Genomic DNA, 16,085 nt, shown 5'->3' with positions numbered 1-16,085 from the left:
ACGCCACCCCCGGCCTGGCCACACGGCTGTCACAGCAGGGCTGGGACCGGGGCGGGGTGGGTAAACCGCTCACCTCGGGCACCGCATCTAAGGGGCGCCCAGAACACTCATCAGGACCAACATTTCATAAACAAAATTAGTTCATGTCCCGTATGCACAGTGACCAAAACGGTCATCTTTTATTATTATTTTTTTTTCAATGTTTATTTATTTTTGGGACAGAGAGAGACAGAGCATGAACGGGGGAGGGGCAGAGAGAGAGGGAAGCACAGAATCGGAAACAGGCTCCAGGCTCTGAGCCATCAGCCCAGAGCCCGACGCGGGGCTCGAACTCCCGGACCGCGAGATCGTGACCTGGCTGAAGTCGGATGTTTAACCGACTGCGCCACCCAGGCGCCCCCCGAAACAGTCATCTTTTAGATAAAAACAGGATCTGCCCTGGCATGACCCCGCCCGGCCCCGGTTCTTAATAAAACTTCATTCACGAAAACAGACCGCCAGCCCGTGGCCAGAGCCAACGAGGCTTCGTAAATATGACGGTAAAATGTTCTCCGGATTGCCACGCGGGGTTGTTTTGGCCTCGCCTTAAATCCTGCGCCTGAGGGGAGAGTGTGGCACGGCCCCCCTCCCCCCTGTCGTCGTGGCTCAGAGCCGTGACCTGGCTGCTGGCCCCCAGGGTCTCGTGAAGGGAAGGACGAGAACCCGCGATCAGGGTTTGGGCAGTGAGGAGGCCGCCTGCTCAGCCCCGCTGGTCCCAGCTGGGACAGCCCAGGACTCGTGGGATCCGGCCCCGAGGTTCCTGGAGCCCGCACCCCGCCTCCCGCCGCCGGTTTCGAGGCCCACCCAAATCGCAGCTGGGTGTGGCAGGGGACCCGCGAGGAAGGGGTTCACGGAGCGGCTTCATCTGCCTCCGGTGGGGAGTGAGATGATTCCGGCTTTTAAAAGTTTCTAAAAATATTTGTTTACGTTTGAGGCAGAGAGAGACAGAGCACGAGTGGGGGAGGGGCAGAGAGAGGGGGAGACCCGGAATCCGAAGCAGGCGCCAGGCTCCCAGCGGTCAGCACAGAGCCCGACGCGGGGCTCGAACCCATGAACCGCGAGATCACGACCTGAGCCGAAGTCGGGCGCTTAACCTCCTGGGCCACCCAGACGCCCCTTTGTTTTTTAAGGAAGAATCCAGCTGGTGTGACTGTCGTGAGGCAGCACAAGAGAACTGCTCTCCTTTATTCCCCGGAACAGAGAGGGGTGGCGATTTGCCCAACGTCACACAGCGAGTCAGAACAGAGCCGGGTTCGGTGGAGCTGGGACGGGTGGGGGGCTTCTCAGCCACCCTGCACAAGGGACAGTGACAGCAGAGAGAGAGGAAAGAGCCACCCTGATGTCGGTGGTGTTTCTCGCTGCCCCAGTGCTGCCGGGGCTCTCTGCCCTCCCGAAGGCGGGGAGCCTAACTTGTCTGGCCGCCGGCCCCCTGGGGTGACCCCTTGGACCTTGCCCATGTCACCCCCCCCCGCTCGCAGCCCTGGGGCCCCCCTTCCTGGCCCAGGCGGCGCCCTCTGCCTGGAATGCCCTCCCCACCTTTGAGGGAGGTGTCCTGGGAGGGCGGGCGGGGCGCCAGGCTGGGGAAGTGGCACAGAGGCCCCCACGCCGGCCTGCGGTCTGACAGTTGCACGGCATTTCCGGACCACAGCGGCCGCAGGCACACTGTCCGGGCAGGCCGGGGTGGCGGCTGCCCGGAGTCTGTCCCCAAGGCCCACCCCCTGCCCCTGGTCACTCCAGTTCTGCAGGTAGGGGCTCCTGGAGGGGTGCTCGGCAGGGAGGGGGCAGATGCTGCACCTTGCAGAGGTTCGGGTGACCAGGAATCTGGGGGGGGGGGCAGCCGCTGCCCACTGCCTGGCTCGAGGGGGCTAGAGGAGCTGAGCTCTGGGACGGAAGCCCGAGCGGGTCCCTGGCTACTGTCCCCCACCACCACCAATGGCCCGCCTTCGAAGCTGGACATTCTATTCTGTCCGTGTCACAGAGGCACAGGGTCCTTCCCCCTGCCCTGAAAAGTCGATGGGTGACTTTCCTACCTGCCCCATGAGGACAGGAGTCCAGAGAGGGCAACAAACCCTCCCAGAGAGAGCCACACAGCAGGTCAAGGCCAGGCAAGAAGACCAAGACCGCCCCTCTTGCCTGGGTCCCTGCACCCCCACCAACGCCATGGAACCCTCCTGACTCCCGCATGGGCCCGCCCGCGCACGCCCCCTGGAGTCCTCCTCCCGCCCACGCACGCCCCCAACTCTGACCTTCAGCATGAGCAGCCCCCCGCCGCCCACAGAGACCCCCGCACCTGACGCCCCCACCTGGCCGACTCAGCCTACCTACGGCAACCTCGGTGAGCCACCCTGGGGCCCTGGCTGGGGGACACGGGCTGGCAGGGGCGGGTGGCTGAGCTGAAGGGCTGAGTCTCTCGTCACCCTCGAGGGAGCCCCCTGCCCGATGGCGGCTGAGCTCACTCAGAGTGGTTGTTTCCACATCTTTCATAAAACTTTGTTAAGAAAAGGCTGGGATCATCAGCTTGTAAAAATGAGGAAGCTGGAATTCACGGCGGGGGGGGGGGGGTGGCGATCATCTGGCCAGAGCCATGCGGCAAAGGGGACCACCTGCTGTGGGCTGGACACTTCTCAACCACTGATCTGTCACTCCTCTGGGCCTCGGTTTCCTCCTTTGTAAACTGGGGGTAGTGTTCGTACCCCCACGGGGCACCGGACGTTGTTGAGGCAGTCGAGGCTGAGGGGTGGAGTCAGGTTCCCGAGGCCCCAGACTCTGCGAGGCCTCACCCCCTCCCCGCTCCCCCTCCCTCCCCCCAGGTGAGGTCCGTGCCCACCTGCTGCCCTCCAAGGCCTGCCGGCCCCCCCGGAAATCTGGGTCCCCCTCAGCTGACCCGCAGCCCCTGCCCCCACCCCTGCCCAAGAAGACCCTGTCCAGGACCCAGTCTCTGCCCAGCCACAGGGCCCCCAGCCGCAGCCCTGCTCCGGAAAGGCAGCCCCGGAGGCCCTTTCTGGGGTCCCACAGTGTGGACGAGCGCCAGGCGGATGACGGCCAAGCTCGGCCAGCCTGTCCCCTTGCAGAGCCGCCCTTCAGCTCCCTCGACACCTCACTGGGCCTCTCCTGGCACGACCTGAATTGCCCCGAGGCCACGCGCGCCGTCCTGGAGGCCCGGCAGCTGGAGGGTCTCCGCACTGTGCACTCCCGGCTCGAGGCCCGGCTCCTGGGGGGCCACCCGGGCCCCTGCCACCCCGGCCACGACTTCCGCCTCCTGGACAGCTCGCCCTACGTGGAGAGTGGGGACGCCCTCTACTACCGCGTGGTGCGGGTGGGCGACGAGTCGTGGCACCTCCTGGCGGCCAAGGTGAGCCCTGCCCCCACCCCACCTCCTCCGAAGTTTCCAGTTTTCCATCTTAGGCACAACCCAGGACACGCACGGCGGGGGCTCAGCTGCCTAGTCTGCAGCGAGCATGGCCTCACACAGCCCTCAGAGCCACGTTTCTCAAGCGTGGGGCCACTGACATGCAAATGGCTGGGGGTCTTGTCTGCCGCCCCCCCCATGCCCCTCAGGAGCCTAGGAATCTGCATTGTAACCAGTCTCGGACGAACCCTGCCGCTAGAAAGCTGCTGGGTTCACCGCACTGAATAATCCTCGTCAGGAGCTGCCCAAACGTATGGAGCGTTTCCTTTGTGCCTTGAGCATCTGCGGGGAGTCCCGGACTCCTGGGTGATGCGAGTATCACCACATTTGTCCTAAGGGCGCGTCTGTCTTTTATGCGCCACTCAGGAAAAAACAAAAACAAAAACAAAAACAAGATTCCTGTTAAACCACACCACCAGGGAACCTCACCCATTTGACAAAACGGGCTAGTGCAGGCCCGGAATTTTTACAGACTGGAGCGTCGTGGGGAGAAGGTTCTCGCTGCTGTGTGTTCAGTTGACGGTTGGATCCTGGATCCACAAACAAACACAAAAACCCTCCCCTGGCGATTCGAATCTCATTCCCAGAGCTGATGCTCTCCTGACCTGCTAGAAAGAGCCGTGTGCCGGCCGGTCCTGCAGCCACCGGCCACGTAGGACTTATGAGCACTTGAAACGGGGCTGGTCCCGCCCGGGATGTGCTCTGAGGGCCACCCATACACCAGATCACCAAGGCTTAGTATCTAAAAATTACTGTCATGTAAACCCCCTCGTTCATAGATTTGATGTTGATGACCGGCCCGTGGTAACATCTTGGATATATCCGGTCAAATAAAAACTACTGTGAACATTACGTTCACATCTCCTATCGCTTTTTAAAAATGAGGCTTCTGGAAAGTTTTAATTATACCGTGGCCGCAGTTGCGTTTCTACTGCAGGCCCATCCCTGGCGCCTTCGCCGCCCCTGCCCCTGCCCCTGCCCGTGCCCCTGCCCTTGCCCGGAGCGATAAGAACCCGCGCCTTTGGCAGGCCGCACAGCCTGACCCCTAAACACCACCCTCCTTAGCCTCACTCTCTCTAAAATCACGTGGGCCACCAACATCCCAATTCACATTGAACCCCTGCTTCCGGAGGCCAGGCAACCCACCTCCGCCACCGGAAACCGCAGCGGGGGCGGGGCGGGCAGGTGGAGGCGCTCGGCCGGGGTCTCGGCGGTCAGGCCCTGACGGCCCCCCTTTGCCCCCGCAGGTGTCCAAGTCGGGAGCGGAGGAGCCTCGCCCGTGGGGCCTGGAGCTGCAGGCCTCACTGCCCCCACACTTCAACCTCCAGGGGCTGTGCGGCCTGGTGCCCGAGGGCGCACTGCCCGGGGTGCCCTGGACGGGCCCCGTGGTGCTGGCGGCCGAGGTGCCGGAGCGCACGCTGACCCAGTGGCTGGCAGAGGTGGGCGCGCGGCGGCGGCCGGCGGAGTTGGCCTGGACGGTGGCCCTGCTCCTGCTGCAGCTGAGCGCGGCCCTGGAGCAGCTGGAGGCGCGCGGCGCGGCCCTGGCGGAGCTGCGGCCGGAGAACCTGCTGCTGGCGGCGCCCCGGGGCTGTGCGGCCGCCGGGCCCCCGCGCCTGCTGCTGGCCGACTTCGGCCGCGTCCGCCCGCAGCCGCCGGGAGCCCCGGGCGCCCACGCGCCGCAGCTGGGCCGCCTGCTCCGCACGCTCCTCGGCCTCGCCGCGCCCTCAGCCACGCCCTTGGCCCACGGCCTGGAGACTCTGGCGGCCCGGCTGGCCCGCTCCCGGCCCTCGGCGGCCCAGACGCGCGGCGCGCTGCAGGCGCTGCTCTGGGGGCCCGGGCCCGATCTGCACCGCCAGGGGGCGCTGCTGGGGCCCTGGCTGCAGGTGCGCCGCGCGCTGCTGGTCCTGCACCTGGCCGAGGGGGCCTCGGGTGGGGAACTGCCCGGCCTGGAGGACTGGCTGTGCTGTGAGTACCTGGCCGAGGCCACGGAGGCCTCGCTGAGCCACGCCCTGGCACTGCTGTGGGACTGACGCCTCCAAGGGCCGCGTGCCTGTCTGTTCCGGGGGGGGGGGGGGGGGCAGGCACACAGGGGACCTGGGCCGGAAGGCCAGGCGACAGTGAGGGAATGTGGACGCCTCTTCTGGGGTGCCTGCCCCCTGCCGTGCTGGGGACTTAGGCCCAAGTCGTCCCCAGGAAGGCAGGGGGCTAATGGCCGGCGCCTCCCGAAGCTTCCTGATGCTGGACGGCCCAGCCCTCCCCCAGCTGTGAACACTCCCTATCAACCGTCTCTGTGAGAGGGTGGGACCCCTCCGCCCACCTCCCGGCAGAGGCGAGGAGGATGCCCTTCTAGTGCTGGAGTCTGATGGTCACTGTCTTCATGAGAAGGTGCCCACGGTCCCTCCGTCGCCGGTAGCAGAGGCATCTCTGGCCCTGGAGCACCCCCTTGTGCTGAGGACGGCCAGTGATCCTGAGTGTGAACGTCCTTGTCAAGAATGGCTTAAAAAAAAAAAAAAAAAAGAATGGCTTGGGGTCTCCAGGGGGGAGGGAAAGCTCCCCAGAACCTGAGACACCAGCCCACCCGGCAGAGCCCCCCCCAGAGGAGTCTGAACTCACCTGCCCCAATGCCACCCTGCCAGTCTCTGCACCCGCCGTGGCCCCCTCCCTGGTGCTCCGTGAAATTAAATTTTGTCCAGCCACCAAGCCTTTCCATGGGCTGTTCCCTCTGCCAGACCGTCCAAATCTCACCTGCTCCAAACAAAGTTGCCCCTCCTGGGCCCACCTTCGCCCCTCACTCTGCTCCCACCTCCTCCCAGAGCACCTGTCGCCACCTGGAAGTATTTATGTCATTATCTATCACCTAAGAACTTCACCCATCAGGCTGGGAGCACCCTGAGGGCAGAAAGCCAGGCTTAACACACAGTAGGTGTTTTTAATTTTTTTTAACGTTTATTTATTTTTGAGACAGAGAGAGACAGAGCATGAACGGGGGAAGGGTCAAAGAGAGAGGGAGACACAGAATCTGAAACAGGCTCCAGGCTCCGAGCGGTCAGCCCAGAGCCCGACGCGGGGCTCGAACTCGCGGACCGCGAGATCATGACCTGAGCCAAAGTCGGACGCTTAACCGACTGAGCCACCCAGGCGCCCCCATAGTAGGAGTTTAATTAATAGCATAGGATGATGCAATCACCTGGCAAGAAGACTCATCAGGGAACCTAAGGAAAAGAACAGAGTATCTCTGAAAAATGAACACAGAAGCCCCGAGGGGGTCCCACTGCCCTTGCCTGGGGACTCCAGTCATGCCCCTCACTTCCCTTCCCCCACCACGGCTAATCCCCCGGTATGACCAGGGTCTTCTCCCGCTCAAGCATCTCCCATGGCTCCCTAATACCCTCAGAATACAGTGGGGCTCCTTCCAACATTCCACGAGCTCTCTTTGGCCAACCCCTCCTGCCACATTGCCTATCCTCGGAGCTTTCTGGCCACCAGACCTTGCCCAAGTGTTTCCTCCCCTGGATCGTTCTCCCCTCAAGGCCTGTGCTTGACTCCTACTCATCCTTCATTCAGTACCCCAGCTCGAGCCCCTTGTCCACACTCGCACTCCCCGCACTGGAGTGTTGTCCAGCTTTGTCCCTTCACGCCTCTGAAGAGCGGCTGCACCCTCAGGTAGCTGAACATCCCTCTCCAGCCCCAGAGACGCTCCAGTCCCTCCAAGTACCTGTCCTGCTCCGTAAAAGATGCCCCCCTTTTCCAGCCTGTCTCCCAGCCAAGGCCCGGATGTGAATCCCTGGGCCGCGCTCCCAGACGCAGCCAGCAGGTGGCACTGCGGTCCTGCCGATCTAATGCCTCAGGGCCCCTCCCCCTAGCCCGCCTACTGCTGGCCCCTCCGGCTTCCCCACCTCTGCCCCCCACCCCCACCCCCACCCCCACCTGCCAGGACCGGGCAGGCCGCAGTCCGGCCCCAGCCCAGCCCAGCCCAGCACGCAGGGCCCTCTCCAAGGTGTACTGGTGCACTCGGGGTCCGCACCGGTGCTAAGGTGGGGCCACGTCCCAGACACTCCCCAACACCTTAGCCTGGACAGTCCCCTGGGGGCCGGCCTGGGAGCCCTGGCCACACCTCACCGGGGCCGCGCCCCAAGCCACCATAATAAGCGCAGCCTCAGGCAGAGGGGACACTTCAGGGCCAGCCAGCATCCCAGCAAAGGGCACCTAAGGTTCAAGGGTGGGGCTGCTGGGAAGGACTGAGCGCGCGTGGGGTTCAGAGAGGCCCAAGCAGGGCCCGGGAAGGGCCTCCCGGCCCACAGGAACCCGGCCACAGCCCGGAGGGCGAGACCTCAGCCTTGGCTGCCCCCCAGCCCCCCGGAACAAGGGTCACTCAGCTCAGGACACACTGCGCCCGCCGCCCCAAGTCGCGGGCGGCGGGGACAGTGGCCGGCTGAACACCACTGAGCCAACACGGGTCTTGGAGGCGTCATCACTTTTATTCAGGTTTTCGAGCACTGGAAGAGCAGTAACACCTATCTTCTCAAGATCAGAGACGAAGATTTCCAAAAGCCTTCAAATAAACTCCTTCTCCAAGTACAGGGACAATTGGAATCATCTTAAACCAGCAATAAAAAAGTAAAATATAAACTTTTATTTAGAATTAAAGCAAATACTTCAGTATCACAAACACAATATTAAACTTCAGGAAATATACTGCTAATTTGGAGTGAGCATTTATTTGCACAATCACAACATGCGGACACACCCAGCAGAGGCGAGCACCCTGCCGCCTGCGCCCTCGGCCAAGCAGTCGGTCACGCCGGCCACGCAAAGCAAAACACGCAAAGGGACCGCAGCGAAGGCCCCGAGGGCTCCGGCGGCAGAGCGCCAGGGCGCCAGGGCGGCGGGCGGCGCTGCCACTACTCCTCCTCCCCCGAAGACTCTCTCTCAAACGTGTAGGCCATGAAGCAAGCGTCGGGTCTCTTGGGGACAAGGGGATGCCCCGGTCTCACAATCTCAAAGCCCAAAAAGCTGAAGGTCCGGAGCAAGGCAGCTGCGGGGGAGACACCGTCAGAGACCCCGCCGCCCTGGGGCCGCGCGCGCCCATCACCAGACGCCCGGAGGCTCCGGTGCCTGGCGGCCGCGACACCCTCCCCCATCACCTCTGCAGACCCACCCCCACCCCACCCCCCCACCCCGGGGAGGACCCCCCACCTCTGTCATCGCGGTTCTTGTGGAAGCAAATGAAGACGTGGTCGGCGTGGAGCTGCTCCTCCGCGAACTCCAGAAGAACTGCGAAGCTGAAGGGCCCGCGTGAGCCCGCTGGCCACGCCTCCGCCCCTCCCTCCCCCACGGGGGGGGGGGGGGGGACACAGCCCGGGGCCCCTACCTGTCTTTGCTCCCCTCGGGCAGGGCCCCGCCTGGGATCTCGATGTAGAGGCAGCCGCCACTCAGCACCGCTCTCCAGTCGATGTGCTTGGAGCCCGTGAGCCTGGTCTGGACGCTCAGGACCCTCGTCTTGTTGTTAGACGTTAGTTCCTCTGTTACATTCAGCCGATTATCCTGCCGGGCGCCCCAAGTCCGCACCTGGTGTCTGCGCAGCAGCCAACCCGGAGAAGGCCCCGCCCCCCCACCGCCCCCCTCCCCCGGGGGCGCGCGGACATCTGGACGCGGTTGGGGGAAGGGGAAGGGGCAAGGGGCTCGGGGACCTCGGCTCCCAGCAGGCACCGCGCGGGGAAGCAGGTGCGCCCCCTCTCCCCACCCCCCACCCCCCCACCCCCCCACCCCCGGCGGCGCGAGCATACTCACGGAGTAAAATAAATTAGCTGAAAGATTGTGATCCCTCTGACTATTCCCTCGCCCACCTGGGATCTTCAGGGGTGGGTGAGGGACATCAGGAGCACCACCGAGGCCCCGGACCCAGGTGACTACAGCAGTTAGAAGCGGTGACGGAGGCCCTGGAACTGCAGCCCACGGCGCCGGTGAGCCGCGCCGCGGTGACACCGGCGCCACTTCCGCCTGTCAGGGCGGCGCCGGCACAGCGACCCCGCCGCCGCCGCCGCCCCCGCCCGGCTCCCGTCCCCCACCCCCCCACCCCCACCCCCGAGGGCCTCAGACCCGGACTCGGCCCCCGCCGCCACTTCCCGTTTCTTCCCCAACCCGCTCCACTTCCCCTTCTCCCTCCGTCGTCGGCCGGCCCCGCCGGGCTCGTGGGGTCCGGGCGGCACCCCGGGCGGCCAGCGGGGCGCCCCCACCCCACCCCCCGCCGGCCCCGGGGTTGCGTCATCTCGCCGCCGCGGCCCTCGGCCCCAAGGGAGATTTTCACAATCGGCGCAGCCCGAGCGCCAGCAGCCATTTGCTGCGCGGCGTAAACAGGCTCCGTGGTCGCCTCCATCTTGCGCGGCTCCCATCCGGGGCCCCCCGAACCGCGGCCGTCTACGTGGCGGGGTCCCGGGGGTGGGGGTGTCTCGAGGGCAGCCTCGCGGCGGGGGAGGGGGGGGTCCCGCGGTCAACGACAGCCGGCCGCGCCCGCACAGCACGCACTCGCGCGGGCCTGACTCGGCCTCGGGCCAGCCCGCCCCCGACCCGCCCCCCCACGGCCCCTGACACCGAGCCCGCCCCCCAGATCAGCGCACAGCGCCCCGCGTCCCAGGGACTCTCGCTCCCCCCAAATCCGATCGCCGCCGGGCCCCGGGGACCCCTAGGGGCCGCCGGGAGTAGCGGGGGGGGGGGGAGGACAGTGGGCACCCGCCCCGCCCCCCGCCGCGATTATGGCCTCGACAAAGGGGCGGACCTCGGGCTCCCCGGACTTCCGTGGCCGGCGCCCCGCGGGCCTGCGCGGCCGCGCTTCTGGAAGCTTCGGGCGGGGGCGGGGCGCTCACCTCTCGCTGCTGCGGCCGCCGCGGCTGTGCAGGCTGAGGAGCGGCATGGTGCGGCTGGCGTGGACGGTGGCGCTGGGTTTATCCCCCTCCTTCTCTCTGGCGAAGCAGTGGCTGTTGAGGATCCGCTGCAGGGAGGATTTCACCATCCGGCCGCTGGGGTCCGAAACCAGAAAACCTCCGCTGCGCTTCTCCGCGCCGCCGCCGCTGCTCGCCGTTCGCAAAATGGCGCCGCCGCCGCCGCCCGCCTTTATAGGCGCTGTGTCCGGGCCACGCCCCCTCGCCGTCCCGAGCGCGGCCGCGCGAGGGGGCGGGGCCACGGGGGCCCCCGGAAACGCAGGCGTGCCCGCCCCTCTCGGCGTCTGATTGGCGGGAGGCCGGGGTTGGGGCGGGGCCTCCTTGGGCCCTGCCCCCGCTGCTGACGACGCTCTGCGGGCTCTCGGGGGGCGGGGCGCCGTGGCCCGGAGAACGCATTGCGCGTCCCCCCCGCCCGCGTCAGCTGGGCCTGGGGGCGGGGCACCTCGCTCAGTGCGACTTCGGGAGGCGGGAGGCTGCGTCTCCGCCCTGGTTCCCCGTTCCTCGTCCCTTCCCTCAGCGGGGCCCCTCCCCCGGCCGGCACGGGCGACGACAGAGGCCCCCGGTATTTGCGGGAGGGGTCCCAGAGCCACCCCCCCCCCCCCCGGGCAGGATTACCTGCAGGAATCACCCCGAAAGGATCGGGCCTAACGAGGGTTTTCTGCTTTCGTGTTTCACGTTTTAAGACGGCTGCAATTAGAAAGCGAAGCTTCAGGGTTAGAGACGCATTTGGCGGACTCGGACGGAGCCTTACCCTCGGGAGCTCCGATGCGGGGCGTCCCCGCGGGGAAACTCTTCGTTTGACGCGTGCACCAGGCCCGCCGCGGGCAGAAGTGCCGCTCCCCGCGCTTAAATGCAGGAGCGCACTCTCTGCGAGCTAACTCTGGGACTTATCAGGGAAAATGCTGATTTTTGCAGGTCCTGCTTTGTTTCATGGTCTTGGGTTTCCGGCACATTTACATAGAGGCTCCCAACGAAGCGTTACGTAGCATTGAAGCCGCTCCTATTTGGTTTTTGTCTTCACAATTCCTGCCTCTCGTTTTAATTTCATTCTACTATGTTCATTTGGGTTAGAGCCACAAACTTTTCCCCAAACGGACCTTGAATGATTGCCAGACCAGCAGGAGCTCACTCTCCGGAGCACGTACGCTGAACCCCTGTGTGTCTCCGAATTCCCTTCCATGCCCATCGCACTGTTAGTTATACAGTAACTCCCAAGGAAAACAGTGTCCAATTTACAGCTTCCCTCCATGCATCATCAAGACTCCCTCTGAACTGTTAAGGATTGCATGTAGTGGGCCAACCAAAGAATTTTCCTGGGAAAGAATATTTAAGCCATGACTTCGTTTGGAGCTGCAGCTCCCAGTGAAAATTAAAAGCAGGTGGATTGCTGATCGTGAACTTTCTCATCGTTTTCCATTGTTATGCAGAGACGCATGCTTTGGTTGTGAGGGCTCCCTCCCACCCACCCTGGGGTGCTGCTTCAATATTCTCACTATTTGTAGGGTTAGTATCTTTGTTCTAACGAAGGTCCTGTTTTCTTGACGCCAGAAGAGCCCCTGAGCTTTGAAATCTTTTTTCTTCCTTTTTTTTTTTTTTGGTCTCTTGATGGCTCTCCAGTGTTTTGCACTGACGAGTGATTCTGGGCCAAGAGTCCGGAATCCAGACCTGCCACTGGTCACTGGGTCACATGGTGTTTACTCCCCATGCCTGAGGCCAGAAAGTGACAGAGGTCACAGTTGAGCCTCAGCCCCATGGGTGACTGTCTTGTGCCGGGGCTGAGTCTGGGGAATAAGATTTAGCCCTCTTCAGCCCACAGGGAACCAGCAGGAGCCTCGAGAGGAGAGACCCAACACCCAGGTGGGGAGGGTCCCTTCTTCATTGACAGGTTTTGTGCCCTTGCTGGCCAAAGCACTCTTCTAATTCGGAATCGTTGTGGGTGGAAAGCTGGGGCGGGGGCTCTTAAAAAACAAGTTGCAGCACCTTGCAAAAGAGCGGAGCTTGGAGAGAAAAGGGGGTACGTGTGGGGTGGGGTAGGACAGGCCAGGGAGAGCCAGGGAGAGTAGCTGCAGGGGGCAGGGCATCCTAAGGCCTCCCAGCGCCGTGGCGGGGATATGGGAGCAGTGTCACCCTCTCGGGTCTGGATCTGGGGGACAGCTCCCTCTGCATGCTGTCAGGGAGGTAGGGGCGCCCGGGATGAGGAACATGTTCATCAGCCTCACTGACTGTGGTGGGGGAGGGGACCCAGGCGCCTGCCTCCACCAAGACTGCAAACACTGAGGCCGGGTCAGAACATCCCCCCAGATCTCATCTGGCACGAAAAGGCTTGCTTGCTGTCAGATCTTGGTCACCGCCCGCGGCATTCAGGTGCCGAGGCAGAAATTGATTCCCACTATGCACAGTAGGGCCGGTCACGCCTGGGGGTGTCCCAGGCACTGGCGGGGGAGGGGGTTGAGCATACCCCCGGTCCCCACCACTCGATGCCGGGAACCCCTTCAGTTGTGACAGCCACAGATGTCCCCCGAGACACCACCCTGTGTCTCGCAAATGTCATGTTTTCCTTTCTGTCTACTCTGGGCGCACCTGCAAATGTTGTCTGTGAGGGAGGAAACTCCTCTGACAGAAGAGCACGGTGGAGGAGAGCTCCCGATCAGCACAGGTGCTCAAGGCAGCCCCCCACCCTGGGCTGGGCTTGCTGGGGACCAAGACGGAAATCAGACTGTGGGAGCCTGTGAGAGGCGAGGGACCCCCAGACTGCAGGGTAGGAAAGAGGCATATCAGGGAGGGCCTCGTGGAGGTGGTGAGAGCAGAGCTGCTGGTAAGGACAGCAGAGGATGTGGTGCCCGATGGCGAGCCCAGGCTTCATGTCCTGGTGAGATCAGTGTGGCGAAGTCCGATATCTGGGGGCGCCAGGGAATCTGAGTGTCTCACTCTGATTTTTAAAAAGGATGTGTAGAGTATAGTTGGCTGATTAACAACCTCCCCTTCAACATCCTCGTCCTAAAAAGGGGAACAAGGCAAGGCCCCCGAGGCGGGGGTGGCCCTGGGGACCCAGGGGGGACCAGCCCTGCCCAGGCCTGGACATTAGGACTTCTGACCCCAGAGCTGTCAGAGAATCGATGTGTGTGGTTTTAAGCCCTCAGTTGGTGGTGATTTGTCACATTGGTCCCGAGGGACTCCCACTTAGAATGACGTCAAGGTTCAGTATGTGGGTCAGTGACGTGGGGCGTGTGGCCATGTAAATTCCGTCCAAACGCACGGATCTCTGGCTCATGCTGAAGCATTTCAATATCCGCAACCGACTTTGCAATAAAAATTCAGGGGGCGCCTGGGTGGCGCAGTTGGTTAAGCGTCCAACTTCAGCCAGGTCACGATCTCGCGGTCCGGGAGTTCGAGCCCCGCGTCGGGCTCTGTGCTGATGGCTCGGAGCCTGGAGCCTGTTTCCGATTCTGTGTCTCCCTCTCTCTCTGCCCCTCCCCCGTTCATGCTCTGTCTCTCTCTGTCCCAAAAATAAGTAAACGTTGAAAAAAAAATTAAAAAAAAAATAGAAAGAAAATGATCCACAGGCTGCCACCCGAACGTAACGGTGGCACCGTTCTTGGTCCCGCCCCGTGTGGCCTGCACCTCTGTTTTTACCACGCTTTATCTTCGTTTCTGTAGAATTTCTGTTGCTAAATACAAGAGCAGCCGGTGGGCGTGACTCTTGATCTCGGGGTGTTGAGTTCGAGCCCCACGTTGGACCTAGAGATTACTTAAAAAGGAATAAATACAAGAGCAGAGGAAACTAAATACATACAGGCGTGTTTCTTACAGACATTTTTTTATATATATATATTTTTTTAATTTTTTTAATGTGTATTTATTTTTGAGAGAGAGAGAGAGCGCGTGAGCTAGGGGAGGGGCAGAGAGAGGGAGACACGGAATCCGAAACAGGCTCCAAGCTCCGAGCGGTCAGCCCAGAGCCCGACGCGGGGCTCGAACCCGCGAACCGCGAGATCGTGACCTGAGCCGAAGTCAGTCAGCTTCACCGACTGAGCCCCCCAGGCGCCCCAAACCATAACATGCTCCTAAGAGAAAAGAAAGCGTAGTTTATTAAACAAGATGTTCAGATCCTCACAGATGATGCTGGTTTTTAAAAAGTGAACACGTAAGTGACGTCACCACGGAGGGTCACGGAAACAGCGAGGAAAGAATCCTCAGATGTTGACAGTGTCTGGGTTGGGACGGGAGTATGCTGAGCTTGCTAAACGTTGTCCTCGCCGAGCTCGTCTACGTTTTCTAAATGTTCGGGCTTTGTCGTGTAATAGGAAGAATGCGCTCTGTTTGGGGGGCGCGGGGGGCCGCTGGCCTCAGCTATGCGGGTGGGCACATTTGTCAGCTTTCACGGTGGCTCCTGGGGGGAACTTACTCGCTCAGGGTTTATGCTGCTGGTGACCCACTGCTCCAATCCACCCCCCCCCCTTAGGGTCCCAAAGGGGCTCTCGCTTTCCAGCTGCAAACCCCTGGGTCCAGGTCTCAGGATGAGCCTTCGAATATGGAGAAGAGAGCCTAGAGCCCCCCAGAGCAGGGGACCCCTGCTTCTCTGCACGGTCACGTGGGGAGAAGGAAGTTTGGGGTTGTAGGTGTTTCTTGCAGCTGCCGTAATAACCACAAAATGAGGGACTTTAGTCTGGGGGCAACTTCTGGGGGCAGAGTCTGGAACCCAGGCATCCGCAGGGCGCCCTCCCCCTCTCTCCCCTAGAGGTGGGGAGGGAAGGGGGAGGGTCCTTCCTGCAGCTCCTGGTGGCTCAGACATTCCACCGGTGGCCGCGTCCCTCCGTGTCTGCCCCCCCACCCCCCGCGTGTATCTACATCATCTCCTCCCCGCGCGTGTCTGTTTCCAAAGTCCCTTCTCCTTACAAGAGCCCCATCCTGAGAATGTCACAGACCGGGGGGTTTGTAAACAACAGAAATTTATTTCTCGGTTTCGGAGGCTGGGAGTCCAAGGTCCAGGCGTCGGTAGATTTGGTGTCCGGTGGGGGGATCCCATTCCTGGTTCGTGGACGGCTGTCTCCTCCCTGTGTCATCATGTGGGGAAGGGATGGGGAGGGTTCTCTGGGGTCTCCTTCATGAGGGCATTGATCCCATCCGCGAGGGCGCCAGCCTCACGACCCAATCACCACAAAGGCCCCACCTCCAAATACCGTCACGCTGGAGATTAGGTTTCAACATACAAATTGGGGGGGGGGGGAGACACACGCCTTTAATCTGCAGCGGACCCCAATTCCCAAGTAAGGCCACGTCCTGAGGTTCTGGGTGTTAGGACTCGAGCATGTGTTTTGGTGGGGGGGGGGTGGGTACAGTGAACCCAGTACCGGGGTCAGAGGCGTGTCCCAAAGATCAACCTTCGTCAAGGGGCCTCATGTGAGCCGTGGGGGAAATGTGGGAACAGGTCCCGTAGGGCGAGGGCCCTCCTGACTGAGTGCAGGCATATTTCCCACAAGTGTATGACTTTTACAGCAACCATGGCAGCCCGGCTGCGTGAAAATTGATTGGGATTCCACGCGGGGGCTCTCTGAGCCCAGAGACCCCTGTCCCAAGTCCTGATGCTCCTGCCCCCATGCTGCCTCCCGGGAGACCTGTTTACACTGGGAAATTACTATGACAACCAACGTGTGTCTGGGGTGGAACCCACTCACTAGGCTCTGTTCTGATGGCGCACT

At 62.5% G+C, this 16,085-nt stretch overlaps 2 protein-coding genes across 2 annotated transcripts; one reads left to right on the top strand and one right to left on the bottom strand.

Annotated features, from left to right (window-relative positions):
* Positions 1–1,594: 1,594 nt before the first annotated feature.
* On the top strand, positions 1,595–5,848 carry PEAK3 (PEAK family member 3). The gene is made up of 4 exons (XM_043586055.1): positions 1,595–1,784; positions 2,018–2,374; positions 2,850–3,391; positions 4,696–5,848. Exons 2-4 carry the CDS (start codon positions 2,293–2,295, stop codon positions 5,476–5,478), a joined length of 1,407 nt encoding a protein of 468 aa, XP_043441990.1. The 5' UTR covers positions 1,595–1,784; positions 2,018–2,292; the 3' UTR covers positions 5,479–5,848.
* A 2,218-nt stretch (positions 5,849–8,066) lies between these two features.
* Positions 8,067–10,548, bottom strand: OAZ1 (ornithine decarboxylase antizyme 1). Its single transcript, XM_043586054.1, is given in 6 exon segments — positions 8,067–8,483; positions 8,645–8,730; positions 8,820–8,992; positions 9,239–9,325; positions 9,327–9,393; positions 10,312–10,548. Coding segments are annotated over 6 exon segments (693 nt in total). The 5' UTR covers positions 10,458–10,548; the 3' UTR covers positions 8,067–8,349.
* Positions 10,549–16,085: the final 5,537 nt, after the last annotated feature.

Source organism: Prionailurus bengalensis, chromosome A2 (assembly GCF_016509475.1).
Source record: "Prionailurus bengalensis isolate Pbe53 chromosome A2, Fcat_Pben_1.1_paternal_pri, whole genome shotgun sequence".
In the NCBI taxonomy this organism is placed as follows: Eukaryota; Metazoa; Chordata; class Mammalia; order Carnivora; family Felidae; genus Prionailurus; species Prionailurus bengalensis.
The sequence above is the reverse complement of the archived record's forward strand: the minus strand, read 5'-3'. Positions and strand labels throughout refer to the sequence as shown.